The sequence below is a fragment of the Miniopterus schreibersii genome, assembly GCF_964146895.1.
Source record: "Miniopterus schreibersii genome assembly, chromosome: 11".
NCBI classification, from domain to species: Eukaryota; Metazoa; Chordata; class Mammalia; order Chiroptera; family Miniopteridae; genus Miniopterus; species Miniopterus schreibersii.
In genome coordinates this window covers 12,498,243-12,525,723 of record NC_138111.1, presented here as the reverse complement: position 1 = coordinate 12,525,723, position 27,481 = coordinate 12,498,243, and the positions used below count along the sequence as shown (strand labels likewise).

The window sequence follows — 27,481 nt, the reverse complement described above, 5'->3', positions numbered from 1 at the left end:
TGATGAATCTTTGGTTCTACAAGGAATTCTGTTTGACTGATCCTTGAATATTATAGAACATCTTAGGGCGGGAAAGACCTGAGAAAGTTTAATATGGGCATGGGAACAGAACATCATTTTGTTTGTTTTTCTTGGGAGATGGCAGCTTGGCAACTTGGGGAACAAAAGCCAGTGCTTCTGAGTTGCTCCTGGGTGCCAGGAACTTCACTCACAGGAGCTAATTTAATCTCTACAGCAATTCTCAGAGGTGGGCACCAGCACCCCTATTGATGAATCCCCAATGATTAAACTGAGAATCTGAGGCGAGAATTCTCAGTTCATTCTCTTCAGTCACACAGCTAGTCAGAGAAAGACTTATTCAGAATTCCTTCCAGGCCTCTACGCCACCAAGAAATAATATGCTTGTCATCACTGAAGGGAGTCGTGGAAGAGATTCAGCCGCAGGCTGGACCAGAGCCGAGCTGGAGATCCCGGCTGTGGCCTTATCAATTCATAGACTCATAATGATGGTCGGCACTGGGAGGACCCTTCACACCGTCTGCTACAATCCCCTCATAGAGGGGGAAACTGAGGCTTCAAGAAGGGCAAGGACTTGACCACTGTCACTCATAAAACTCCTGGAGTCAGGCAGACCTAGGTTTGAATCCTGTCTCTATCACCTACATCCGGACATCTCACTGTCCCTCAGTGAGTGCTGCAGAGGGAGCCCAGCCCTGTTTCATGGCCATAGACACACATGGCTGGACCAGGGAACCAGTGGGGCCTCTGACCAGAGCCTCCGTGGATGAGTGTCTGTCTGCCCTTCCTTGCTGTGCCGCCTGGGGGCGGGAGTATCTTTATTAGAACACCCTCTCCCCGCCCGCCGTGGAGCAGGGTGGTGATGATTGCAGTTCTGCGAGATGGTGGGATTTTACTGTGTCATCTTCCCACAGCCAAGGCCAGTGGCAGTCCCCCCCCCCCCCCCCCCGCCCAGGCCCTTTGGGAAACACAACTGTATCTACCGAGTATTGGGGGGAGGAGGCCCCCGGCACCAGCATCTCCTGTCTGAGCCCCTCCACTCCAGATGGGTGCAGGCGCTCACACAGAAGGAAAGTGATGGCAACACAGCATGGCACAGAGGTGGAACTCGGCCCGCGGAATTATTTGTCTTCATTGACGAGTGCTTCTAACAACCTCGAGCAAATCACCTAATCTCTCAGAGGCTCAATGTCTTTATCTGTGAAAAGGGGAGAGAAATAGAACTTACTTTACAAACTGGCCAGAGTTGATTAGTGTAATAGGGGTAAAGTTGGCGAGGCAGGGAGTGGGGGTAGAAAGTACCAGACAGATGGTGTCTCCCTCCCTCCATGGTTCCAGGCGTTGCTGTGCATTTGATAATCCGAGGTCAGCAACTGGGCCGGGATGAAAGTCTGACACAAAAAAGACGATATCAAGAGTATTTTGTTTGCATTTCTGGGCTAACTTTCCTTATTGTTCCTTTGCCTGATCAAAGCTAACATTTATAAAGCACTTACCAGGTGCCAGACGCCGTACCTGGAGCTTGACGTGTATTAACTCACCTTATCCTCACAACATGTCCTAGGTGCACTGTAGGGATGTTACAGGAGAGGACACCGAGGCAGAGAGAGGTTGCCCTTGCCTGGGGCTCCGTGGAAAAGCTGGGAGTCAGATTTGCCAGCCAGGGCTCATCATGCTCTGTTGCATCTCAAAGTGTCTGTTTTCCATCCACCCATTAGCCAGCCTTTGCTACACGTTAGGAACTGTCTCAGGCACTGACGGTGCAGAGCAGTGAACAGATCGCACGCTGCCTTCATGGTGACGTGTGGCCCACAGTGGGAACCTTGTGGCAGAGTCAGCCCCGGCCGGGATTCCAGGTCCTGCCCTGAGCGCCTTCTCCTTTGCTCATATTTTTTGGACAAGTGTCCAAACAGCCAACACCCTGGAGTTTCTCCCACTGCCTGCCACTGACAGCTTCGCTCCGGTTCCCTCCCTCCAGGCCTGGACTGCAACCTGGCTGGCGGTGGGCTCACTCAGTGCCTCAACGTTTCCATGTGTTATTAGGAAATGTGATAATCCTCACGTTTTGGAAGTGATACAAGGCAGCGTGGAGTTTATAGCCGAGCTCTGGCACACGATAGCGCTGGTTCTTGGACCACTCATTCAGCTGCTCTGGGCCTTGCTTTCCCGGTGTGTGTAATGGGGCTCAGCTCTACCCCCCAGCCCCGTCACACCTCCATCACCAGGTCCCCAGGGCTGTGAGGCCCACGGCTGGGTAAGACAAGCTCAAGGCCTGGATTCAGAGGCACCTGCCGTTAGGCTGAGGGTGGAGGGCACTCCCAGGGTATAAGGGTTACTAAGGGTAAGGCGGTAGGTGGCTGGGCAGTTCTCTCCTAACTTGGGTACTCAGGAAATGCTGAACTCCATGTTCTTAAAAACTGCAGAGACAATGGAAGGTGAAGTGGAGAGGGTGACCCCTACCTCTCAGTGGGTGCAGCAGGGACACTGGGCATCCCTTGCTTCCTGCCCGTCTTTGCCCACAGCAGCCTCCAGTCCAGTTCTCTCTCTTTCTCCTTTGCTTGGCATTTTCTGCCTGACTTTTCGCCCTCAGTAACCAACTTCCCTGAGGTTTTCCTGATCAGGCCCAGTAGGGGAGATCCCAAGGCCATCACAACTCACCTTCAGGACAATTGCAGCTCCATCTCCGGGGTTTTAAAATGTTATTTATTTATTTATTTTGCTGGGGAACGGCAGCAGAACCGGGCCTTTAAAAGACCCTTGTTGTGAAGAAGCTTGATGGGTGGGTGAGGAAGGCACTGGAAATGTTGGGAAGCCTCTGCACCTGCAGCTTTGCTTTCTGTGACTTCAGTGACTCTCGGGCCCAGTTGCCGCTGGTGTCTGGGGTCTTCCATCTCTTTCACCACTTCTTTTACTGAGCATTCTTGGCTGTAAGTCACTTGGCAACATATGAAATTCCTTCATAAACATGATTCTTTTTATTTAACATGTTTTTTAATTGTTTTTTTAGAGGGAGAGGCAGGGAGAGAGATAAAATTAAAAACATCAGTGAGAGACAAACATCATCGATAGGCTGCCTCCTGCACACCCCTGCTGGGGATTCAGCCTGCAAACTGGGCATGTGTCCTGTCCGGGAATAGAACTGGTCACCTCTTGGTTCATGGATCAGTGCTCAGCCACTGAGCCACACTGGCCTGGCATAAACATAATTTTTAATGGGGTTTTTGAAGAAAGAGGAAAAGGCCCCTGTTATGATTTTTTTAAAGGTGGGGAAACTGAGGCTTGGAAAGTGAACTGGCTGGCCCAGGCGGATCAGGGACAGCCAGGATTTGAGCCCAAATCCAGTGCTTTTCCAGATAGATGATAGGTGCCCTTGCTCACTGAAAGCTCATTATTTCCATCCAGCTGTGGGAGTGGGAATGGAGAAGGGATACAGCTGTCAATGTTATTTCTGAGAAGGGTGATTGTCCATTAATAGTTGGGACTGACATCACCTCACCTTTCTGCTTTCTGGTTCAGTATCTCCTGAGTATTTACGAGTAAGTAAGTGATTAAACAAGTTTGGAATTCAGACCACCTTGCCCCCTGTGCCCTAAAAGCAGGGAGAAGTAGCCAGAAAGTTGTCATATTTGCCTCTTAATTATCCCTTAGAACTAGCTTTCCTTCTCCGGCCCCAGAAAGCGGCTAAGGGCAATGTTTTACATAGTTCTTAAACTAAGTATCTTCCATTCTTTTAACAAGGGGACAGGACTCAAAGATTATTCAACCCCAGCCCTTGCCCTTTAGGGGCTTCTAGCCATTTGAGGAAGATGTGTCCACTCATTTATCCATCCATCTGTCCATGCGAAAACTATTAATAAGCACCAACAAAGCACAAAGTTGTTTTGTTGCAATAGAGAGATAAACAAAACAAAGGTCCCACCTTATGGAAGTTCTCTTTTATTAGAGGCATAAACAAAGTTAGCTCATTAATGTAAAATATAACAGCAGGGGGAGGTAATTACTATAAAGAAAGTTAAAGTAAGGAACAGAGATAGGCTTCCTGTGATGGAGACTAGGGTAAGGGCGCCATCCCAAGTGAGTCAAGGGACGTCTTCCCAGATGAAGCTGGGTCTCAGTGGTAGACCAGCACTCCCGGGCCCGCGCCCGTACCCATGATGTGTAAAGAAGCCCGCTCACTTGGGAAGCCCCCTGCCTATATGAATGTTACTTAGCACATAGTAAGTATTGGCTCCCAGTGGCCTCCAGCTTCCTCTCGAGCATTAGCCCTCCCTCTATCTCAGAAGGCTGAGTTGTTGCCCTGCCACCAACTGGCTCTGCAAGGTCACCTCTTGGAAGCTCGCTTTCCTTGTCTGTTAAGAATGCCTTGCTCATGTGGCTTTTATGGCCACCTCTTTTAAAAATGTACTTGAGGCCCAGCCGGTGTGGCTCTGGGGTTGAGTGTGGACCCGTGAACCAAGAGGTCACTGGTTTGATTCCCGGTCAGGGCACTCGCGTGGGTTTCGGGCTCGATCCCCCAAGGGAGCATGCAGGAGGCAGATGACTGATGTTTCTCTCTCATCGATGTTTCTATCTCTCTCTCCCTCTCCCTTTCTCTCTCTCTAAAAAGTCAATTAAAACAAATGTATGCCCTGGCCAGTTTTACTCAATGGTTCCAGCATCAGCCCTTGGACTGCAGCATCTTGGGTTCAATTCCCAGTCAAGGCCACGTACCTTGGTTGCAGGCTGGATCCCCGACTGTGCTCGGGGAGCGTGCATGAGGCGACGAATCGATGTGTCTCGCTTCAGTGTTTCTCTCTCTTTCTTTGTCTCTCCCCCTTCCACTCTCTCTGATAAGCAATGGAAAAAATATCCTTGGGTGAGGATTTAAAAAAAAAACAATGTACACGAGGACCTGCGAGTGTTCTGCAAGCTTCTTTAGCTGTTAGATTTTGGGTATGAGTACATGAGGTTGAAAGAGCCGGCCCACTCCCCCACCTTTGAACTTGACTGTAACTGAAATTGTAAGGAAGTCCTTTTTCTTCCCTCTTCCTCTGTGTTTTGCACTTAGAAGCTATAAGAAACTCTGCTGCTTGCTACGTTTCCCTCCCGCATTGAACTTATCGAACTGCGCATTACAGAAATTACCTGCTTGCTTATCTATTTCCCCAAACTAACTTCGATTTCTTCCAAGCCTCATCTTCCTGTTCCTAAATCCAGGCTGAAGGTTTGACACAGAGTCGAGGCATAACAGTAACAGCTGGAACAATGAAGCCAGTTGCTACCCTGTATTGAATATTCCTCTATAGGTAGGTGAAGGGCTGCACGGTACATTTTACATACATCGCCTTATCTAATCCTCACAGGAGCCCTTTTTGGTGCCTGGTTTTATTCCCATGTTAGACTGATGAAAGTTGGGCCTCGCAGTGAGAAATTTCCAAGGTCACACCTCTGGGTGGCAGAGAAGAACTTGAAATTGCGTCTGTCTGTTTCCAGGCGTGCCCTTAACCTGGCAAAGGAATACATCCGTGACTTAGTGCAAGGCTATTCCCTGGGCACCTGGGCTCATCTGTTTATCTTCATGACTCAAAGAAACGGAAGAAAATCAATCCTCTCGAAGATGCTTTCTCCCACCCTCCCCATTCATCCATCCATCCTTCTGAGTGGGGCTGCAGAGTGAACTTGAGAGGCCACCCGAGGATATGGAGTAGGATACTGATTTGTGCTAAATGGCGCATGTGAATTAAATTCAGCTCCCTCACACACAAATGGAGAATTGCCAAGCAGATGTAGGTGTATCTCAGTCATCCGCCTTCAGAGAGGCATTTATTCATTAATTCCTTCAACAGGCAATTGAGGATCTACTATATACCATGTACCATTCAAATATGATCATAAATAAATAAAACCCTGCCCTTCTCGTCACTGCCTCTCGGTGTAGATATGCAGTAGGCGCATAATGAGGGCTCTCATTGTCAGACATGGGCTGTGTCTCAAGTACACAGACTTGGTGAAGGATGCCCTCCAGGGGCACCCAAGGGGATGGGAGGGTAGTTGGCAGACAGAGCATGAATCACTGAGGGGCCTGGCGGGTGGTGTGTGAACCCAGCCAGGGAGAGCAGGTTTCAGGAAGGCTTGTTGAGAACTCATGACCCAAGAGCTGAGTTTTAAAGGACTAGACCAAGACGCAAGGGGGAGGCATTTCAGGCAGAGTGAGGAGCCTGGGCAGAGGGACAGAGGATGCATGAGATGGTGCAAGGGACACAGGACATTCAACTGCTGTAAGTACATGCAGATACAGCTGCAACACTAGGCCGGAGGTCCTACGAATATATATATATATATAGGGTGTCCCCAAGAATGTATACACACACTTTGATTAATTATAAAGACAGTGTTGATTAAAATACAATTCATTTTCAAAATTGAGCTCTCAGCTGTTACAGTGTGTATGCAATTTGGGGGCACCCTGTATATATGTGTATATATATTTCATCTGCTCAAAAGCACTCTCAGGTTTGCCTTTGCCTTTCTCACCTAGAATATTGGAGCTGGAGAGACTGTTAAAAACCAGCTAAGGTCACCTACTCACCCCAAGGAGGGGAAGGGACATGGTCAAGTAGGAGAACAACAGGAGTGAACCTGAGAACGAAGCTGGGGTGCTGCACACAGAATATCTCACACTATAGTGGAGGGGAATTGGTGGTCGTGCTGGTGCTTTGTATATAATTTTTAAGGAAACCAGGTCTTACATCAACAGGATGCTAACATCTCCTGAGACCCACTGCCTGTAAGGTGCCACGCTAAATGTGTTCTGTAATGCAGCCTCATTTAATCCGGCCCAAACCCTCTCAATTTGGTGTTAGGAACCCAGTTTACAGATGTGAATACTGAGGACACTCAAGGGAGGCCCCCAAAGACACACAACTAAACGTGGCAGAGCCACGACTCAGATCCCTGTCTACCCGACTCATGGGCAGAAGCTGCTGTCCCGGTTCATTAGCTCTTCCCTTGATAAGTCACTCTGCGATTCACAGCCATCTCCCAGGGCTTGGCCCCCATTCCGGTCTGATCTGCAGGGGATCGAGGAACATTGATCTGGGTGAGGAATGAATATGTTCCAAAGAACCACTGAGTTCTCACCTTATTTCCTTGGCATCATCTTGGGAAATAGTGTCTCTAATAGATAGTAGATGATCACTTTAAAAGAAAAATGTTCATGTTCTATAATGGGACCTACTTAAATAGGTCACCCTCTGTCTGTCTGGAGGCAGAGAGATGACGATAGATAAATACAGCTAACTATAGACATATAAAGGTAGGTGTGAGTATATTTTTATACTTGTGGCTATATACATATATATATTATATATGCACGAATCTTTGTCTGTTGTTCTACATTTATGTTCTGATTGTTCACACATGTCAACCTATCTCTTCATTTATTATGTGCTGGAGTCTTTCATAACCTTCTGGGAACTTGCCCAGGAAAAAAATGAACAAAGAGGTAGACTCCTTTCCCACCCAGTGACAAAATCCACACCTCAGTGTCACTGTTGGCCCCTTCTTGCTCCCCCTTGCCTGCCAGTCGAAACCCAAGTTTTCTCATCCTGTGGTGTCTATTTTAATCTACTGCATTAGCTAACTCCCCACTTCTACTGCCCTAATTTCAGGTCTCATCATCTCTCTCTGTACTATTGAACTTGGGGCCAGGTGATCCTTTGTTGTACATGTCTTCCCTGTGCCTGTACAATGTTTACAGATTCCCCGGCCTCTACCCACCAAATGGCCTCTCCCTAGTTTGACAACCAAAAATGTCTTTATTACCAAATGGCACCTGGGAGTGTCCTACATTATGAACAACTACCTCAACCAGCTCCCTGTCTCCAGTGTCTCCACCACACACATTCAATGTGATCCTGACACACTATTGTTTAAAAATGATTAAGTCTCTGAATCCTTGATGCTGAAAGACCGGTCATGCCTTTTGCAATGTAACTCTGACCCGGTTATCATCCCGCAGCTCCCTCGGGGTCCAGTATACATATCCAGTGCCTGAGAGAATAAGCTTCATATTGCCTGGAAACAGCCCAGCTGCAAGGCCTTCCCCCATATATTTGCCACCTTGCTGTGTGCTCTCAAGAAAGCTTATCTTCTGAGCCTCCACTTTGCCATCTGTGCAGTGGGTATAATCTAACCAGTAGGAAAGCTATGTAGTGAGCATCTGCAACTCTATTACAAGGTAGAAAACGCTAACATTTCTTAAGGGAGGGTTAACGTGAGTCACTGTGGGAGTTCAGAGGGTAGAGTCCTTTTGGCTGAGCTTGGAGAGGGGCGATCCCAGCACAGTTCATGGAGAGAAGGCACTGAAGTTAGCTCTGAAGTGTGGGTGGTGTTTGGACATGCAGATGGGGGAGTGCGGATTAACAACAGGGGCTGCATTCCAGGCCGGAGAAAGGGCTTGAGCACAGCCTCAGGGCATTCAGCTGGGGCGGTGAGTTCCAGTGTGGTTGGAGATTTAGCCCTGTGCCTGCGCTGTAGTAGGCGCTCAGTAAGGTTGGTGGCATGGATGGGTGAAGCATACATTTGAGAAGGGAACCTTTGAGACTAGGTGATCCACAGGGTGGAAGCCTGATTGGAACTTGCACTGTGGAACTGCAGGACTGCCAGTTTAGTCCATGGGAAGGGGCTCTGTTTCCAGGTGAGTCTCACTTGTGGTAGGGGTGTTGGATTGAGAAGAGTGCATTAAAATTACCACTGTGAGAGGCAGTGGTGACTGGACATAGACTGGCCACAGGATGGAGAGAAAGAAGGTGGTGGATTTCTCAGCAGCTTGCGGCCTGCTGAGAAAGGGGTGGTACTGGCCCCATATTCTGCCTCCAGGACCATTTTAGGATGCTCTGTAAACTTGGTCAAGTCACTGCTCTCTGAAGCTCAGTTTCCTCATCTGTACCGAAAGATTTGGATTATTTTTGTAATAATGCCTCCAGCATAAACATAGACTAAGGCCTGAAAGGAGACTTCTAGAGACCTTGGAGGCCCAGCCCCTTGCCCTACGAGCTCTGTCACTCTGCAGATGGCCAAGGCCCACCCAGTGAATCAGTGCTCCTCAGTTACCCTGGGGCTGGCTGTCGGGACCAGACACAAGTGGCGAGAAGAGAAGGACATTACTTGGGAGAATATGCATGTTCACAGCTCTGAGGATTAAAGGCCCGTGTTCTTATCACTGCTGCACAGAGCGTTATAAATCCCGTCTTAGAATACCAAATCCCCTTGCAGCTTGGCCGTTGTGAAGGAATATTAAAAAGGCCAGAGACAGAAATAATCAGTTTCCAAATGACACATTGTCAAATAAAGCATTCCTCACATGATCCCTCTCTCCTTTCTCTGGCTCCTTCTCCCATGCCTGGATATTTTAACATGGAAAATAGATTAAAATGAGCCCAGGCTGGATGTGGTTCTGCCTTTCGGAAGGCTCCCTTGGTGGGGTGGTTTGGGGGCGCTTTTTATTTTTCACCTCTCTGTAGTTTGCAGTGTTTGCTGTTGTATGTAAGCAGACCAGCTGGAGGCCCTCACACCCGGATAATGGCAGAGGGGCCACGCAGGGTCTGATCAGAGCCTGCGGAGGCTGCGGTCAGAGCTGATGCGGGGACTACGTGCCGCTGGCACATAGGCGCAGGAGTTCAGGCTTCTGGGTGTTTATTAAGCACCTTCTTTGGGCCAAGTATTGCATCCGAGGCTGGGTAACTGGTAGGGCCAGTGGCAGCCCAGGGCCTAGCGTGGGCAGATGGTCAACCAGAAGACTGGATGGAGCCAGGTGATCGGCAACCATGGGAGTTTCAGAGGAGGGGACAGCCCTGCTCTGACTTCAAGAGGCGGAGACATCCCCCAGGAGGACGTGCTCTCCAGGCTGGGCCGGCCAGGTGAGTAGAGATGAGCAGGTGAAGGGGAAGGCTGTGTATTAGTTTCCAGGCTGCCGTAACAGATTACCACTAATCGGGGGGCTTAAAACAGGAGAAATTTGCTCTCTCATAATCAGGAGGCCAGATGTCCAAAGTCAAGACGTCACCCGGGCTCGTTCATTCTGGAAGCTCCAAGGGAAAATCTGCCCCATGCCTCCTGGCAGCCTCCGATGATTGCCAGAAGTCCTTGGCGTCCCTTGGCTTGTAGATGCGATGCTCCCATCCTGTCTCTATCTTCACATGGCCGTGTGTGTGTGTGTGTGTGTGTGTGTGTGTGTGTGTCCTTTCCTCTTCTTACAAGACATTGGTTACTGGATGTGGGGCCCACCCAACCCATCGTGACTGCATTTTAACCAGTGACAACGGCAAAGATCCTATTTCCAAATACGATCACATTCTGAGGTTCTGGGTGGATGTGAATTCAAACCCCCACAGGGAGTGAGTGATGGAGGCTCTGGGCTGAGGAAGCAGCTAGTGGGGAGGAGCTCAGAGCATCACTTTGGCAGATGCTGATTGCTCAGTGGGCCAGGTGTAGGGGGACTTGTGTGGGGCTGAGGCATGAGAAGGAAGCAGTCGTGAAGGGCCTTGGGTGCCAGGCTAGGGACCTGGACATTTTTCTGAGAGCCTGAGGGAGCCAGGGAAGGGTTTTAAGCAAGGGTGTGCGTGTGCATAACGATTTGGTTTGAGATAGAGGAATAGAGAGGCTGAAATAATGAGGCTGGTATTTGTTGACTTTTGTGGTGCCAGACCTTTTCTTGTCTTGTTTAATCATTAACATAACCTGACACATTTGGAACAATCAGCACATTTTATAGGTGAGCCTATTGCAGCCCAAGGAGGTAGAACGCCTTGGCCAGCTTGCTGCAAACAGCCAGCAGGAGGCAGGGCAGCCAAGATTCCCATGCTGGCCTGTGCCCCCGACTCCTGGATTCCCCATCACGGCACTCTGCTCCTGATGTCACATACCCATCCCCTTGTCCCCTTGGGGGATCTGAGACTCACTATCAAGAACAGAACAAGAGCTGAGTGGGCTGATCCTGCCCTAGACAGACTTCTAATAGGGAAGATTTCAGAAGGGATGGGACCCGCCTTCCTTCTCCTGCCTCTTTCCCACTTTCTGCCTGGAGCTTAGTGAGATCCTTAGACTGATGAGGTAACACCGTCACCCGGAGACCTGTGCTGCTTGCAGCCTCGCAGAAACCAACCCAGCTCACAGACTGGCATTTTTATCTCTGGAACTTGCTGTCACTTCTCCAGCACAGTCCAAATCGAGTTTGGCACTGGGTCGCCTCTGAGGCCAGCAGGGCCTCCGCTTGCCACCCCTGAAGCCCTGACCTCTTCTGAACTTGCTTTTTAAAAATTCACAGCCCTTTCCCTCCCTCCTCTGCTCCCTGCTTGCCCTGCAGCATTTTCTCTCCCACCAGAGCCTGGGCTTGCCTCAGGTGTGCAGCCTCAGTGACCGGACACTCTGGCCCAGCTCACCTCTCCAGTGACAGCTCCTGCTCTCCTGTTTGCTTGTCCCTGGTGAAGGAAGCCCGGATGTGGGGCCCAGCTCTGCAGGGATGGAGCAGTGCAGGAGCCTGGACCAGTCCAGGATGGATACAAATTACAGTTCCTTTGTGGGCCTGAGTTACTCACCTGCTTCCTTTGGATAAAATGTCCCGTTAGGGCAGAGGATGTTATTGACCCTGTTTTATGGATGAGAATATTGTGAATATTGTGATTCAGAGAGATTCAGTTGTTTGTCCAAGATCGCCCAGTTTATATGTAGCAACCGGAGATTCTAAAGATGTCTTTCTGACCCCCAGCCTTTACCGCTAATTGTGCGCTATACTGTTCCAAGTATTGTCAAGTCCCATTTACAGATGAGTAAACCGAGGGTCCATAGGGGAGGCTGGGAAATTGGAGATCACACAGTGAGTAAACTTGAAGCTGATGCCGGATGACAGGGCTGATGAGGGAGGGTTGTGGGGACGCAATGAGTCAGATAGGGGCCATAGTTGTAGGTGGACTGTTTGATTAGGCTCATCAAATCTTGTGTGACTTCAAGCAAGTTACCTAACCTCTCTGGGCCACCTTTTTCACATGTTACTTATGCAGTAGAAACTATAAACCCTATCCCATATGATTGTCTTTAAGCCTTTATGATCAAATAAAATAACATTAAGTAATAGTAAGGAGAAGGTCTACTATTGTTTTTACCAAGGATTAGTGTTCCTCCTGCCTCCTTTCAGTCTTCACTGTCCTTTCCTCTGATCTTTCCATCTCACTCCCCTTCACCCCCCCCCCCCATGTCTCTTTCCTTTCTTGTCATTGATGTAAAAACCTGACAGCTCAAAACCATGTCACACATGACTTCCAGTCACAGGAACAATATATTCTGTGGAGGGAGAAAGATCTGTTCTTGTGTTTTAAGGCTCAGAGGTGATAAACTATACACAAATTTTATGTTTTGACAGATTACACGCATACATACAAATATACATAAAAACACATTCTTAAGCTCTGTTTGGTTCGTGGATCTATTTTTAAGTTCTGGCATCCAGAGAAACCTTCCTGGGGATCCTGCAGTAGCTCATGGCCAAAGTCAAGGCAGGGCTGTTAGCCATACCTGCCACCTGGCCACCTGTTAGCTCACCTGCCCATCCACTCCCCAGCCCCATGGAGGTGATGACGTCTAGCTCAGTTTGCTGAGGTCCTTGCAACTATAGCGCGATAGTTTCCCAATGCAGCCGGCAGGATAGCTGGCCCCTTTAGTGACAAATGCTCCTGGCCTACACAGGTATTCTTAACAGCAGTCACCCCCCTCAGGTGATGTATTCAGGGTTAACATCCGTCACCTCTATTAGATGTTACACAGGTAGTTATCAGAAATTGCCCTCGCCTTCCATGAAATCATAGTCAAGGAAGAGCAATCGGCCACAGGAATGTGTTCGAAAGAACACAGGCTTAAGAGCTAAAAAGCAAAACCGAACAAAACAAACACAAAAAAATGAGACCGAGACTCGGATCTCACTCTGCTCACGGTGGGGTTTCTGAGTCTTGATTTCTGCATCCAGCCCCCCTCCGGCATGCAACAGGGGGTGGTCCTCCCCAACTGCAGAGAGGCAGCCTCCAGGCTCCCAGAGGCAAGATAACCGAGAGGGCCCACCCCCTTCCTGGGAGATGCTTCTGGAGAGTGGGGGGAGGCTGGAAGGATGCAAACCTTCCAGCTCCCGCCCTGGACGGGAGCTGTGGGAAATACCCGGGTGGCGGGCTCCAGCCCCAGCCCCCCCTCCCCCAGTGCCTGGAGGCCGCCGATGGGCCTGCAGCGCCCAGAAGGGCCCCTGGGGTGGTGCGTGGAGAGCCGCGCCCATTGGTGCCCTTCCCTCCGCTGCAGGGTGGCCTGATCGCGCTGCTGCTGCTGCTGCTGGTGTTCACGGCCGCGCTGTTCGCGCAGCGGCGCTGGCACAGGCGGCGCCGCGCCCCGCAGAAGAGCGCGAGCACCGAGGCCACGCACGAGATCCACTACATCCCGTCGGTGCTGCTCGGCCCGCAGGCCCGCGACAGCTTCCGCGGCCCGCGGCGGCCCGCGCACGGCTCGGTCATCGGGGTGCCCATCCGCGAGACGCCCATCCTGGACGACTACGACTACGAGGACGACGAGGAGCCCCCGCGCCGCGCCAACCACGTCGCCCGCGACGACGACTTCGGCAGCCAGGGGACCCACGGGCTGGACAGCCTGGGCCGGCCGGGCGAGGACAAGGGCGACTTTGAGAAGAAAGGTGAGTCCGCCCTGGTGCATCCCACCTTCCAGGGGCCGTTTTGGGGGAGCTGGGAAGAGGCGTGGGAGCCGCGGGGGTTTGGGGACACCGGTGCTGTCTTCTGGGCTAAGCCCTCGAGGATCGATGGGCAGCCTCTGCTGGGTTAGCAGAGTTTGCTCTCTCTTCTTGGTGCAGAGTGAAGGGAGGAGGGTGCGGGGAAAGTGTCCGTGTTCCTGGAATTGGAGTTTCCGGGAGCATCAGAAGGTATGGAGTCCAACACCTCTCAGGTGTCCCTTGATTCGCCCCCTCGATGGCCGCCTCACTACCCAGGAGAGAGCTCATCTCATTTCCAGACACTGCAGTTAGAAAGTGTTTCCTTACATTGAGTTGAAATGTGTTTTCCTGGCCTTCCAGGTCCGCAAAGAAAGTAAATCTTATCTTCCTTCTCCAAGGCATCTCTTGGGAAATTTGACAACAGGGAAAAAAAACACACAAAAAAACCACTCCCTGTAACTTCTGGAAATCAACCTAAATACACAATCCCAGTTTCTTCAGCTCTCTCACATGATGTAGTTTTCAGATATTTTATCATTTTGGTCACTGCCCTCTAGGTGGAGATTCTAAGTTTGTATTTCCTGGAGTGGAACACCAGAATTGACACTCCTCTTCCTTGAGGTGGGAATGCTCCCGTGCCGAGCAAAGCGAGATTCTCACCTCCCTCTTGCTAGCTCTAATGTTTCTGTTGATGCAGCCCAAGGTTGCATTTATATTTTGCAACTATTCCTGGCTCATACTGGAATGTTTGATGCGGAAAACCCCTCACTCTTTTTCATATTTGCTATTTCAAAGACATCATTTAGTCTGTTGGAGACAGTTAATGATTTGGTCATACACCCGCGATGTGTTCACACTTGCCTTTGTTAAGTGTCTGTGGCTCCAGCTTGTTTATAGGTGGAATTTGGCTATTTTCCTTTAGATAAATGCCACAGACGTACCGTCCTGCTTTGTCTCCACATTGTCTTTGTGATGCTGGTGATAACAGATTAAAGGTTTGGCCTGGGGACCCCAGTTCTGACACTGACCCACTCCTCTCCGAGGGCTAAGAGGAACCCTCAGTGCTTGGCTAAGCCCTACAGCTCTGAACTCCACAGTCTTCTCCTCTGCGCCTAAGATCTTTCCTCTCAGGTGCATCTTTTTATGAGCCACGCCCCACACGTGCCTCCACCGAGCTCCACATGCAGAACAGCAAACATCGTCAAAGTGGGGAATGGGTCTCGGAGGCAGGTTACTGCCCTCTCTCCTCCCCTCCCTCAAACTGGAAGGCCATACAACGTGGCCATAAAGAGTCTGTGCTCAGGAGGTAGAATGACTCAGAAATTAAGTCTTCCATTCACCTTTACTAGCTCTGGGACCGTAGACGGCCACCCGTGTCTCTCCCATAAAAGGGGCACGACACTGTATTCTGCCTCACAGGGTGGTGAGGAAATTTAAATGAGGAGATGCAGTCAATGTTCAGCACACGTTTCTCTTGTTGTCGTTCCTGCCATCAGTCCTCACAGTCGTTGCACTGTGCCAGACGCCAGGACAGACCCTGCAGTAGAGGGGAGGAGGGCAGAGCCTCTGCCTTCACATTGCCGTTACCCTCCCAGGAGAAAAAAACGGGGATGCGGGTTAGGAAACCAAAGCTGAGGCTCGCATGGCCCTGGGCCTCTGTGTCACACAGCAAGGACGTGGCAGAGCTGAGGTAAGAGCCCAGATCCCCAGCAGCGAGCCTCAGCTTCCTGCCAGAACCTTTGCCATAGACATCTGTCATGCCCACGTCGCATCGCGGGCATGGCCTGTTTCACTGGGAGACGGGGCCATCCAGGCCCTGTGCTCCTTAAAGAGAACACACACAGGCTTGCGATTTTAGCTGCTGTGTATTTTAGCCGCCTGCAGAGCCTCTCTGAGTTGCTCTCATGGTTGGCGGGGAAGGTATCTGACTCATACGATGGTGGCAGCCCAGGGGACAGAATGGCGCTGAATCCAGAGGATACAGAAGACAAACTCCTGTGAAGTAGGGGAAGGTGCTATTGGCCCCCTCTTCCCAGTGGGCCACTCTTTCCCGCGTGTTTTCTTTCCAGCAGAACTCTTTTCCAACAATAACAGCTAGGCCCTTATTTTCTGGGATCTCAGCTCCAGTGTTGAGAAGCACAGAAGAGAAATCCCAGGAGAGGGAGTGGTGGATGCGTGAGACCCAATCGATCCTCCCCGCAAGGCAGCCGGTGGGGCGGAGGTGGCGGATTTGACTGGAGCCGGGCTCTTCAGTTCACTGGCTGCGAGGCCTTGGGCAAAACTCTCAGTCACCCTGCAAATCCGTGCCTTTGTTTCACCTGTTTTCGTCTGAGCAAAGTTATTTTTCCAAACGTTCCACTGAATAGGCTTTAAAATAAAGTACACTTTGAAATAAAACAAAGCACTTCATTCAATAGTGTATCCCGGCCACCATCAGGGCAGGAGCGGAAAGAAAGGAAAGAGAGAGAGAAAGAAAAGAAAAAGAAATATGTGAGAGAAGGAAAGTCTGAGTCGTGGAAAGCAATAACTAAAACCCTACTTTGTCTCTCCACCCTCTCCCACTGACAGGACCCAAAGGCTAAGCCTTTATAATAGTTTGATTTATGCTCTTCTGGCATTTCCCAGTGCACACAGGTATACACGGTGGGGCCGTCCAGCCGCATACATCATTCCGGAGCAGCGTGCTGGTTTCCCAACAATGTAGGGAAAGCCTCTTTCCATGTGAGCCCTGCGCACCTCTCACCCTTGTCGAAAGCTCTACAGGATCCCAGCATATGAATATTCGAAAGGCACCGTTTCCTTTACTACCCCCTGTAGCTCATCATTATCTCGATTTTTGGCAGTTACAATAAGCTAATAAATATCCTGCAAACACACACACACACACACACACACACACACACACACACACGCATGCACACATGGATCTTCCAGAGCGTGAGACCATTTCTGTAAGACAGGTGCCCAAAAGCATAGTCTCTGCATCAAAGGGAGCACATTATACATTTGTAATTATAAATTACACATTTGTAGTTTTGGTGAGTTCTGCCATATTTATTCATTTTAAAAATTGGTCTTATACTCTCAAGATGCACTGTATAGGCTCTCCTGCACCGGTCTGCTCAAGCAGCCCACTACCTGGCCGCACTGGCTATTCGCATGTTTTCATGAGCCCTCCTGGCCTGTATCTATATACTTACCATCACTTTATATGTGCAGTTCTCTTTTTTGATTTTTTGTTTTTACTAATTAACATTGGTCCATTTCTTCTCCTTGTGAGAAGTCCCTCCTCTTAGTTCCCCTGAGCAGGGATTCTTTGGGTGAGGTGGTGCAGCATAAAGACGTGTCTTTTTCTTCTACTTTGGTTGAGGACCTTGGGTGGCAGAAGGAAAGAGATGTGGCATCATATACCAGCAGCGGGACCCAATGACAGACAGGGAGGGGTCACAGTGTCTCTGACATGGGGCCAGTAGCCCAAACAAAGCTTAGTGTCGCTCAGGATCACAGGCCAGGACATTCTCGGGGCGAATGGGACTTTGTGGAGAGATGGGGAGGAAGGGATGTTTACTGAGCCCCTATAACAACCCAGCTGCTGTCCTGTGCATTATCTCATCGAGCCATTTGTCATTAACCCCCAGGGGCAGGGGGAGGGAAGGGTTGGCTAGGAAACCAGTGCTGTTGCTGCTGCCCCTGAAGGCAGCTGCCCTCTACTTAGGGATAACCACTGTTCTGGGAATTTCCCACGAATTATGTCATTCACACCTTACCCTGTGAGTTATGCACTAATATTGCCTCCACTCTGCAGAGCAGGAGTCTGCAGCAGAGAAAGCTGAGGTGTCTCGTCTGAGGTCACACAGCTGGAAGGTGGCAGAGCCAGGTTAAACTCTGGCACCCGAGCCCTCAGGGGAGGGCGGGGCTGGGAGGTGTTCGCACCTCGCCACAGCCACCCCGAATCTCACGATCCTTGGGAGGGCGCCAGGCTCTTCAGTCCCACGGATAGCTCAAGTGTAGCAACCATGAGCTCCCCACAAATCTGGGAAGAAAAATAGGCAATTAACATCTGTTCTCCCAGGCAGGAAGCTGCTACACGGTAATTCTGAGCTCAGTTGGCAGAAGGGACTTCGCAACAGGGAGATCCTGGTTTTTTGGAGTGTGTTAGTGGTCCCCACGGGTTCAGGGAACTCGTGTTTGGTGTCAATAAAGCACTCTAGGGTGACAGAGTACCTAGGAGCTGCTTATTAACCCACCCTTCTGACAGTCCCGTGAATGCCAGGTAAATGTCATCCTTGTACGGCTCTTTCTGAAATTTCAGGGCTCTTTCATAGCAGCACTTCTGTCAGTACCTTATCTTGATATCCAGACGTCTTCACAGAGGCTCCAGCCTGGGTTTCCAGCCCCCTCTCCGCACCCTGGCTCAGATCCCCTCTTCAAGTTGCATCACGTCTCCCTGATGTCCCCAAACACCTCCTCCTGGTACTTCCCGCCGGCATGCATTTCCTCCCCCACCCTACACACAGCAGCCTCTCTTCTGTGATCCCTCAAAGTTTCCCCAGAATTCTCACTGCTCTTGACCCTCACCCTGTAGGCTCCAGCCAAAATGGCCTTTATTCTGTTTTTTTTTTAAATTAAAAATATGTGTGATTTTTAAATTCATTTCGGAGAGAGGAAGGGAGAGGGAGGGAGAGATGGATACATCAGTGATGAAAGAGAGTCACTGGTCGGCTGCCTCCTGCACCCCCCCGACTGGGGATCGAGCCCGCAACCTGGGCATGTGCCCTGACTTGGAATTGAACCCGTGACCTCCTGGTTCATAGGTTGACGCTCAACCAGGAACCACACCGGCTGGGCTGTTTTTTAAACTTGCTGAGGTTCTTCCTCCACAGGCCCTTTGCATATGCCACGGTTATCTTTTCTTGAACAGATTTTCATCTTTCCTTCCCCCCTCTGTCATGGTCGCCTCCTCTTTATTTTGGTCTTAGCTTGAGTCCTGCCTCACCAGATAAACTCTTTTCTCTATGAATTCTCCTCTCTTGTCTTCTGTCCACTCTCCTGTTTGTTTCTGTAATCTTACTTTTTATCGTTTGTGTTTATTTATTCAATATATTTATTCTCTTACTAGGTTCAGAGTTCTGTGAGATTGTGTACCAGGTCTGTTGGGTGTGATCTGTGTCTAATACAGTGACTGGCACATAACAGGTGTTAAAATATGTGTTAGACCATTAGATGGAGGAATGGAAAATGAATTGGATGGGTGAATACATACCTTAGAGCCTTTCCACAGGCTGTAACCTCTGCATGGACTACTTACCCTTTTTTGGAACTGTACAAACCTTTTCTGGTATTTTCCAAATCAATGGTCTGTTGAATCTTCCCATCCATCTCATAAGGAAGAAATTATCAAAATTTAGAGATCATTTCAATACAGCTAAAAGTAATGGAGCCATAATTTGAACCCAGCTTTGCCCGACTCCCAAACCCAAGCATGTTCTAAGGACAGTGTGCATTAATCCCGCCCACTAATTTACCAGGAGAGGTAAGACACAGGCTGAGACTCTTGCAAGCTATGCCTTTTTATCAAAAATGTTAAACACCAATCACAATGAGAAATATACTTTGCACAGTGGTCACACATATATGCATGTGAATGTGTGTGTGCACGTCTCTAAGATAAGCTTTGCAAAAGAATACTTACCCTTTGACGTTTGACATGCTCTGACATTTTCTATTCTTTTTATGTTATCTTTTAAATGCTGGCAGGAGCCACAGAATTAATTTCGCAGTTTATGAGTGGGTCATAACCTGAATTTCAAATACCTTTCAGCCCCTAGAGAGGCTATATTGTGCTGGGAGTTCCACAGAGGGACAGATCCCTGGTCACTGGGCCTGTAACAGTGTCCTGCAGGTGCTCCTTGCCCAGAGATTTGGAGGATGGATGTAATCCAGGGGACTGAAGGTAAAGGGCTGATGGAGGAGCTCTGAGTGGTGCCTGAGACAGGCAAGGCCCACACGACAGCTTTATGTCTCACCCACACTGTCCCTGTGGCCAATCTATTGGTGTCTTTCACCCAACTCTCTGGCCCACCGGTCCCATCATCTCCATACTTTCTGTTAAAGCGGGTCACCCTGCTCTCCCAGTGGACCCTTTGTGTCTCCTCTATCTTTTTTCCTTAAACGTTCCTCTACCCCCTAGCCCCCCCCCCAAAGTTCTTCCCCTCTGCTCGGGAAACACCACCCATCCTTCAAGCTCCAGCTCAGTGCCTCCCTGTTCCCACCGGTCCTGGAGCCCCAGATGCAGGTTCTCAAAGAGCCTGTGGAAACTCCCTTTTTAACTGCAGTTCCCATTTTGACAGAGCCTTGAGGGTGCCACCTGAGCTGCCTGGCGACAGGAAGAAGGCAGAATAGATAGACTTGTCTTAGCCAGAGCAGGACTGCTTTAAACTGTTCCATCCTTTGGGATTCCACATAAGGCTATTTTTGAAAGATGGGCTGTCCAGCATAAAAAGAAGATTAGGTACATGGCTTTCTTACGCCGAAGCGCCCTGCTGTCCTGCTCCCTCTTTTTGTTCAAAGCACTCTTTGAAGTCTGCCCTGGGCAACATCCCAGAGGCTATTTGGCGCCTTCTGGCTCCTCTGCATCTCCTTCCGCTGTTCGCGCAGAGATGGGCTGGCATTTGAGTCCCTGCATCTTCTCTTTGGGTACACCTCTCCGTCACTACTCAGTTATTTATCCACTCATTCACTTGCTTATTTCACAGATGTTTACCGAGCACCTACTATGTGCAAAGCACTGTGTTTAATGCAGAAGACAGGAAGCAAGGTGGGAAATCATTTCCTCCTGGAAGCTCACAGTTTAGAGTATAAGACAGTAATAGCTGCTTTATTTCATGTAGCCCTTTATCACTTATAGAATGGCTTCATAAACACTGTATGATAAACTCTGTGTGCTACTGAACACTGTTGAGAGACAAGGAGCCTTACTTGGGCTCAGAGAAATCAAATCGAGGGTGGTGGTGAGGCTCTACTTACACCCTCGTTTCTAGAGTTCAGTCCACTGCTGGCTTTGATTTGCCACCTTGTATTTATCCCTGCAGCATCCTGAATGTCATTTGGCTAACAACTTATTACATCTCCATTGCCCTCCCCCTCTTCATTTTATTTTTATTTTATTTTATTTTATTTTTTAAACATATCTTTATTGATTTCAGAGAGAGGAAAGGAGAGGGAGAGAGAGAGAGATAGAAACACCAATGATGAGAGAGTCATTGGTCAAGCCTGCAACCCGGGCATGTGCCCTGACCGGGAATCGAACCCCGATCGCCTGGATCCTAGGTTGACGCTCAACCGCTGAGCCACGCCCCGGCCGGGCTCCCTTCTTAATTTTAAAGATTGTAAACTCTTTGTCTTCGGAAGTATTCAGACAAGACTGGAGAGCCATCTGCCAAGGATGGCGTAGCAGGGTTAGAGATTAAACACCGTCTAAGTAATCCCTTCTAATTCTCAGATGGCAAACTTGAATTTAATCTGTTTCTACTCCATTTTTGTCGTACTACTTCTTGGGAAACAAAGAGATAAAATCTGTGGTTGAAAAAGTAGGTTTCTTTAAACTAGCCGGCCTGGGAAGTATTCAGAATTAAGAAGTTGGTTTTGTGTGTGTGTTTTTTCTTTGAAAGTGCAGTTGGTCACTGGCGGAATGGTAGAAGGCTCGTTTTTGCCCCAGTTAATCATACCACATGGTGGAAGACCAGACCCTAACTCTCAGCAGAGCTTTTGGGCTTTGATTTCTGGGCCTTGGACACTGGCCCCAGTGCCTGAGCGCCTGGCCTGGCGAAGGCAGAGGGAGCCGCCTTCCACAGGCAGGAGCCGGCAGCCCCAGGCAGCATCCTCTCTAGAATAAGATACAGACAGAGACTTGTCATGGGATCACACACAGAAGTGTCACCAAAGCTGTCACCAGAGCCCCTTAAAATGTCACTTCCCGGCATTAATTGCCATGATAGCAAAACAAACGGACATTGCCTGAACATTTGCTCTTCCCCTCCCCTCTCCCCATCTCCCTGCTCCCAGAGCCCCTTCCCCTGGGTCTGCAGGGAGCCTTGGGCATCCTGACTTGATTAGACTGCGCCAGGCAGGGCGGCACCCCACACTGATAAGTGAGGGTGACAGAGGCTTGATAAACGTCGGGCTGGGGAGGCTGTTTCCTGATGGATCAGAGCTGGAGCAATTTGGCAGCAGTCAGGGACTCTACCTCCCTTCCAGGCCTCCCTGCAATGGCTGCAAATCACCCGGGGGCCCTGGCTGTCACGCAGAGGCCTGGCAGCTCCGCCTCCGTCTGTCTCCCACAGGGACCCGGCCTGCCTGGCTCCCATGCCCTCGCCCACGTCGGGCAGGAACGCAGGAATCCCCCTCTTCCCCCACGGCTGGCCCTGCTCTACCTAACAGTTCCTACCTGTAAAATGTATGCTCATTGTACAAAGTTTAAAAAATTAAGCATGAATTTGTATTTTTCAGAATACCTCTTCAAAGAGCCACGGTAACTTTTTACCACTTTTCCTCTCTTCTTTTACGTATCGAAAGTGAAGACCTATATTGTATTTTATTATATATTCTTACTGAATATTATTCCATAAGGATTTCTACATGTTTGTCGTTCTTAACGACCTCGTAGTTTATTTATTGGTGCCCATTTCAGTTGCTTCCCCCCCCTCCTTTTTTTTTTCATCAGCAACAAACACTTTTGAGCTTGCATTTGTTTTTTTGCCATTCCGTATTATTTCTGTATTATTGGGTCAAATGGTCTGAATGTTTCAGACTTCTTGATAAATGTTTAGCTCAGTATCTTTGCGTCAGGAAGTCTGGGTAAATATTTATTAAATAAGGAAAAAATTTTTTTCATTTATTTTTTATTCATTAACTTAAGCTTTAATTAAGTGCCTACTATGTGTCAGGCATTATTGAGGGCACTGAGGATAAAGCAGTGAATAAAATATTTACAAGTTTATTTCTGTTGAACTTACTTGCTAGTGGGAAAAGACCATAAACAAATGAACAAGAAAAAATTATATAAAATATATTATAAGGAACATATTTGTAATAGAAATATATTAAATATGAAATACAAATATTTTATAAATATATATTATAAGAATAAATACTATATAATTATAGAACATATATGAGGTTATGTGGAGTTATATAGATATAATATCAAATCATGAGAATTGCAGTTGGGGAGAATAAAAGAAGGAAGGGAATTAGCACCCTCAGGAAAGGCCTCACTGATGAGGTAATATTTGAGGACCAGTCTACAGTAAATGAAACAATTAGCCATTTGGATATTTAGGGAAAGACCTTTTCAGGCAGAGGAACTAGCAAGTGCAAAGGCCCTGGGGTATTGGTGAGCTGAGAGCATTTCAGGGCTAGGAAATGCAGTATGAGGAAGAGAGCAGTGAGACACATTGGGCCACAGAGACATTGAGGTCACATAGCGCCTGATAGGTAAGGATAGAGGCTTTTGCTGTGAGTGAGATGGGAAACCACTGGAAAACAGGGAAGTAATTTTTTAGCAAATTGGTAAGCAAATAGGGCCACATGAGGAGAGGCTTAAGCATGGAGTTGGCATTCAGAAGGGAAGAGGCTGGGGAGGTCAGGGAATAGAGGTTGCTCTCTGGACTCTTAGAGGTAGAATTTAGCCCCCAGCTCTGTTTGTTTTGCTTGCATTGAGAGCACATTTTCCAATAAAGTTTTCAATATTTATAAACTGGGAAACTTCACATCCCAGTCCACATTTCTGTCTCACTTGATTATCGCAGGCTCTGGAAACTCCAGGTCTTCCAGCACTTGGTAGAGCCTGAGGGCGGCACCTCCTCCGGAAGGGCTGCTCTCTCCATTTCAACACAGACGCCACCTGATGCACCTCCCTACCCAAAGTCCTCCCTGTCCCTCTGGGCTCTTGGGCTCAAGTGCTCTCCCAGAGACAGGAGGAATCCAGGCTGCCCTTGCTGTCTGAGCAGTGGGAACAAAGAAGCCCACAGGAGCAATAAATTCACCTCCTGTTTTGTATCAGGGGGGGGGGCTAGATCTCCAGGGCCTTCCCGAACGCATGCATATCGACCTCCCATTGGTACCCGGAGGAGGGATGCTCAGGGTGGTGGCAGAAGAAGACACCATCCCCCCTTCTCCCCAGCTTCATGAGCTGTGTGTTTCCAGCGAGAGGCAGCAGCTCGGAGACCGGGAGGCCTCCGAGAACTTGGGCAGCAGAACAGAGAGTAGGGACGAAGCCCAGCTCTCCAATCAGACCCACCGGGGTCAAGCCTCGCTCCTGAACTTACCAAGTGTGGAAACTGGAGCAAGTCGCTGACGTCTCTTGAGACTCAGTCTCCTCATCTCTAAAAGGGGATTGCTTTTTGCAGCATGCTTGTGAGAATTAAAGGAGATTATGTAAAATATTTAGCACACTGCTTTGACTTAATAAAGTAAAGCTGTTATTGTTATTTTGTCCAAAATGCTCATTGTACTGAGCAAATAGAGGCCCAGAGAGGGGGAAGGGTTTATCTGAGGTTGCACAGCAAATTAATACTAGGTATTTCTGTGTATTAGGGGATGGAGGTGGTGGAGGTGGTGGTTCTAATACAGACTGACTTTCCATCTGATGTCATCTTAAAATTTCCACCACACCCCTTCTGAAGGGGTGCTTTTTCCTCTCTTATTCCTGGTTCTGACATATTGCAGGAGATTACTAAATATGTATGAAATGAATGTTTTTTGTCTCTTCCATCGGCCATTGCTCAGGAAGAGGATGGCTTCTGTCTGTGACGGTTAGGATGTCTGGCAGACAAGATCTTTCCCCCAGTCTCAGGTGCGGGACAGGGAGTTCATGGGGATTATGAAGCAGTGAGCCCTGACGTCCAGCTCTGGCTCCAGGCTCCTGGGGGAAGGACATCCACAGAGGTTCAGTCACATGCAGGTGCAATGGTGCCCACTGAACATGACCATAGAGGCCACCAACCTACATGTGAGCAGATGGTCCCCACCGGGTACCTGGCTGCAATGCGATTCTTATGATGTGGCTGACCTTGTCAGTGGCCCACAGACTCTTGCTCCTTGGCATTTCCAAGCTGAGCATTTATGTCATTGCCTTTCTTCTTTGCGTTTTAAGGCTATGCTACCTTAAACAGGCTGTTCAGTCTCTTCTATGCATGTTTCCTCATCTGTGGGATGAATACTGGAGAAAAAACACCCCTGTATCTTGGCCAGGAGCCACTCTGTCCCTTGCAGGACAAGAGTCAGGTTTCTAAAGAGTCTTGGCCACTCAGTTTCCTGGGTAACCAGCAATGACACAGGGATGGGGAATAGGCATTTTTCCTTCCTTGGCTTGGCTGTTCTGTATGGGAGTAGAAACCAGTGGTCAGCAAAATGGAGAGGACTGCCCACTGTTTCTTCTTCCCCTGCTTTCCCTTCCCCCTCGCCCCCTAGTACACTGCACGCCACCCAGACAGTTACTGTACACAGCCTGGTTTCAGAGAACTCCGCATGCTGGTGAAGGGGGTTGGCCTACACTTCTCTTGACTGGGAGAGCTGGGTTAGGAGTTAACCTTATCTGCCCACTAATGTTGAGATCTTGGACTCGTCACTTATTTTTTCTAAGTTGGGTGATTTTGTCATCCTCCCACTTTACTGGAGACATTTTTGATTGTCATGACTGGGGAGAGGTGGGAGGTGCTGCTGGCTTTCAGTGGACAAGGGCCGGGATGCTGCTGAACAGTTTACAGGGCACAGGACGGCCTGCACAGTAAAGAGTTACTCCAAATGTCAATATTGCCAAGGTTTAGTTGTCACGTCGGCAAAGTGAAGATGCCAATTTTGTCAGAATGTGGGATGACCAAACGATGATGGAGGTGAATGCTTTTCGTAAACTAGTACACTGCGCAAACATAGGATGGCGTCTGTCATCTGTAAGGATCCATTTGGAGGAAGCTACCTCAGGGCCTTTGCATCACTGTTCTCTCCCTGAATAGCTCTTTCCCCAGATACCTGCATGGCTTATTCCTTCTCTCCCTCCAGGCCTTTCCTCATAAGTCACTTTGTCATTGAGGTCATCCTTCCCACCCCATATGAAACAGCGCAATATACACAACCACAAGCACATACCTCACACTGTCTATTATTTTATACCCTCCTCTCTTTCTTCATATCCATTATCACCATTTGACCCATTATACACATTTATGTGTCTGTTGTCTGTCTCCCCTTCTGTATTTTGTCTGTTTTGTTTAATGCTGGTGAAAACATTGCCTGGCACAGAGCAGGCATCAAAATAAATATTTCTTGAATGAGTGGATAAATAGAATGAGTCAATGACTCAATGAATGACTGACATTGAGTGTTTTCATTCAGCTTGTTCAGGTTTCAAAGAACAGACTGGTTCCAATGATGAGGATTTCTTATGAGTTGCAATAGGGGTAAAATTAGCTAGCCTATATGGGCTGTGCTCCATATTAGCACTTAATAAATATTTACACATTTAATCCTCATAAATAAAAGGTATTGTCGGGAGCTCTAATTGTCCCCTTTTTCAAATGAGGAAGCCGTTGCTGGGAGAACTCAAGTAGCTCGCCCAGGAACATGCTTTGTGTTAGAGCCGGGATTTGTACCCGGGGCTGCGTGACCTTGGATTGTCACCCCTCACCAATGCTGTTGCTAGAACACAGGGACCAGGGCTGATCTTAAAACAGCCGCAGGTTCCCGGAGAAAGAGCCGTCTTTAGCACGCAGCGCTGCTAAATTCATGAATCCCTGTCCCTCTGTCCCCTCCTCTTCTGCCCCATCAGGGAGTGACCGCTTTGTCTCCTAACCTGGCCCCTACTGCCTCACGGCTCCCACTCCTCCCTCCTCTCTGTCCCTCACGAGATAAGACGCTCCACGAGGAAATCCGTCATGTTCAATATTGAGTGTCCAAGTGGGCAGATCCTCGCAACAGGCCATGTCATCATTTGCAAGCTCATCTGGGCTGTCGTCTGCTGCTCAGACGCGGAGCTGCGGTTCCACCACCTCGCCCGGGTGGCAGAGGCTCAGAGGACTCAGCAGGGCTCCCTCTGGGCCCTGAAGCAGCTGCTGTTCCCGAGAGCAGGCAGCCATGGGGACGGCTCGCCCTCCCATCTTCCCGTCCCGTCCAAGCAGTGGGGAGCCCATCTTCTCAGAGCAGGGCTGGTGTGCCTTGCTTCAGAAGAGCCTGGTTGGTGAATAGCTCAGTTTAGCAAAGAGAGAAATCAGGGAGTGACAGATTATTTTCCTAAACGGTTCTTTATTTTACAGAAGCATTCACCACAGGATTCCTTTCAATATCTAGCACCCTACCAGTGCATGTAAGAGAGGGTGGGATTCAACCAACTGTTAACTTACAGAAATGTTTAAAGATGTGCTAGTCCGGGAACCAGAGCAAAACCATGACATCAGGGCATTCTGGGAGATGGCAGCTATAGGATGATGGGTTTGGAATGGGGCAGGCTTGGGTATGAATCCTGTACCTCCAAAGCACCTTGATCTTGGATAAGTTAACTCATCTATGAAACTGGTTTAATAATAGTGTCGGGCTCCTGGGGTTGGTTTGAGAGTGAAATTTAATAACATATGAAGAGCCTAGTGCAGAGGCCACCTGCCATAAATATTAATGACCTTGGGAAAATCATATCCCCCCTCCTGAGCCTCAGTCTTCCCATCTGTCTAATGATCA

The 27,481-nt window shown here is 49.0% G+C and overlaps 1 protein-coding gene across 4 annotated transcripts in view; it reads left to right on the top strand.

The window, feature by feature from the left end:
* Nucleotides 1-27,481, top strand: part of ASTN2 (astrotactin 2) — a 694,556-nt gene that overhangs the window by 145,636 nt on the left and 521,439 nt on the right. For all 4 annotated transcript variants that reach the window (XM_081150627.1, XM_081150626.1, XM_081150624.1 and 1 more), the window contains exon 3: nucleotides 13,336-13,720. In XM_081150627.1, coding sequence (XP_081006753.1) covers nucleotides 13,336-13,720 — 385 coding nt within the window. The remainder of the gene's footprint in view (nucleotides 1-13,335; nucleotides 13,721-27,481) is intronic.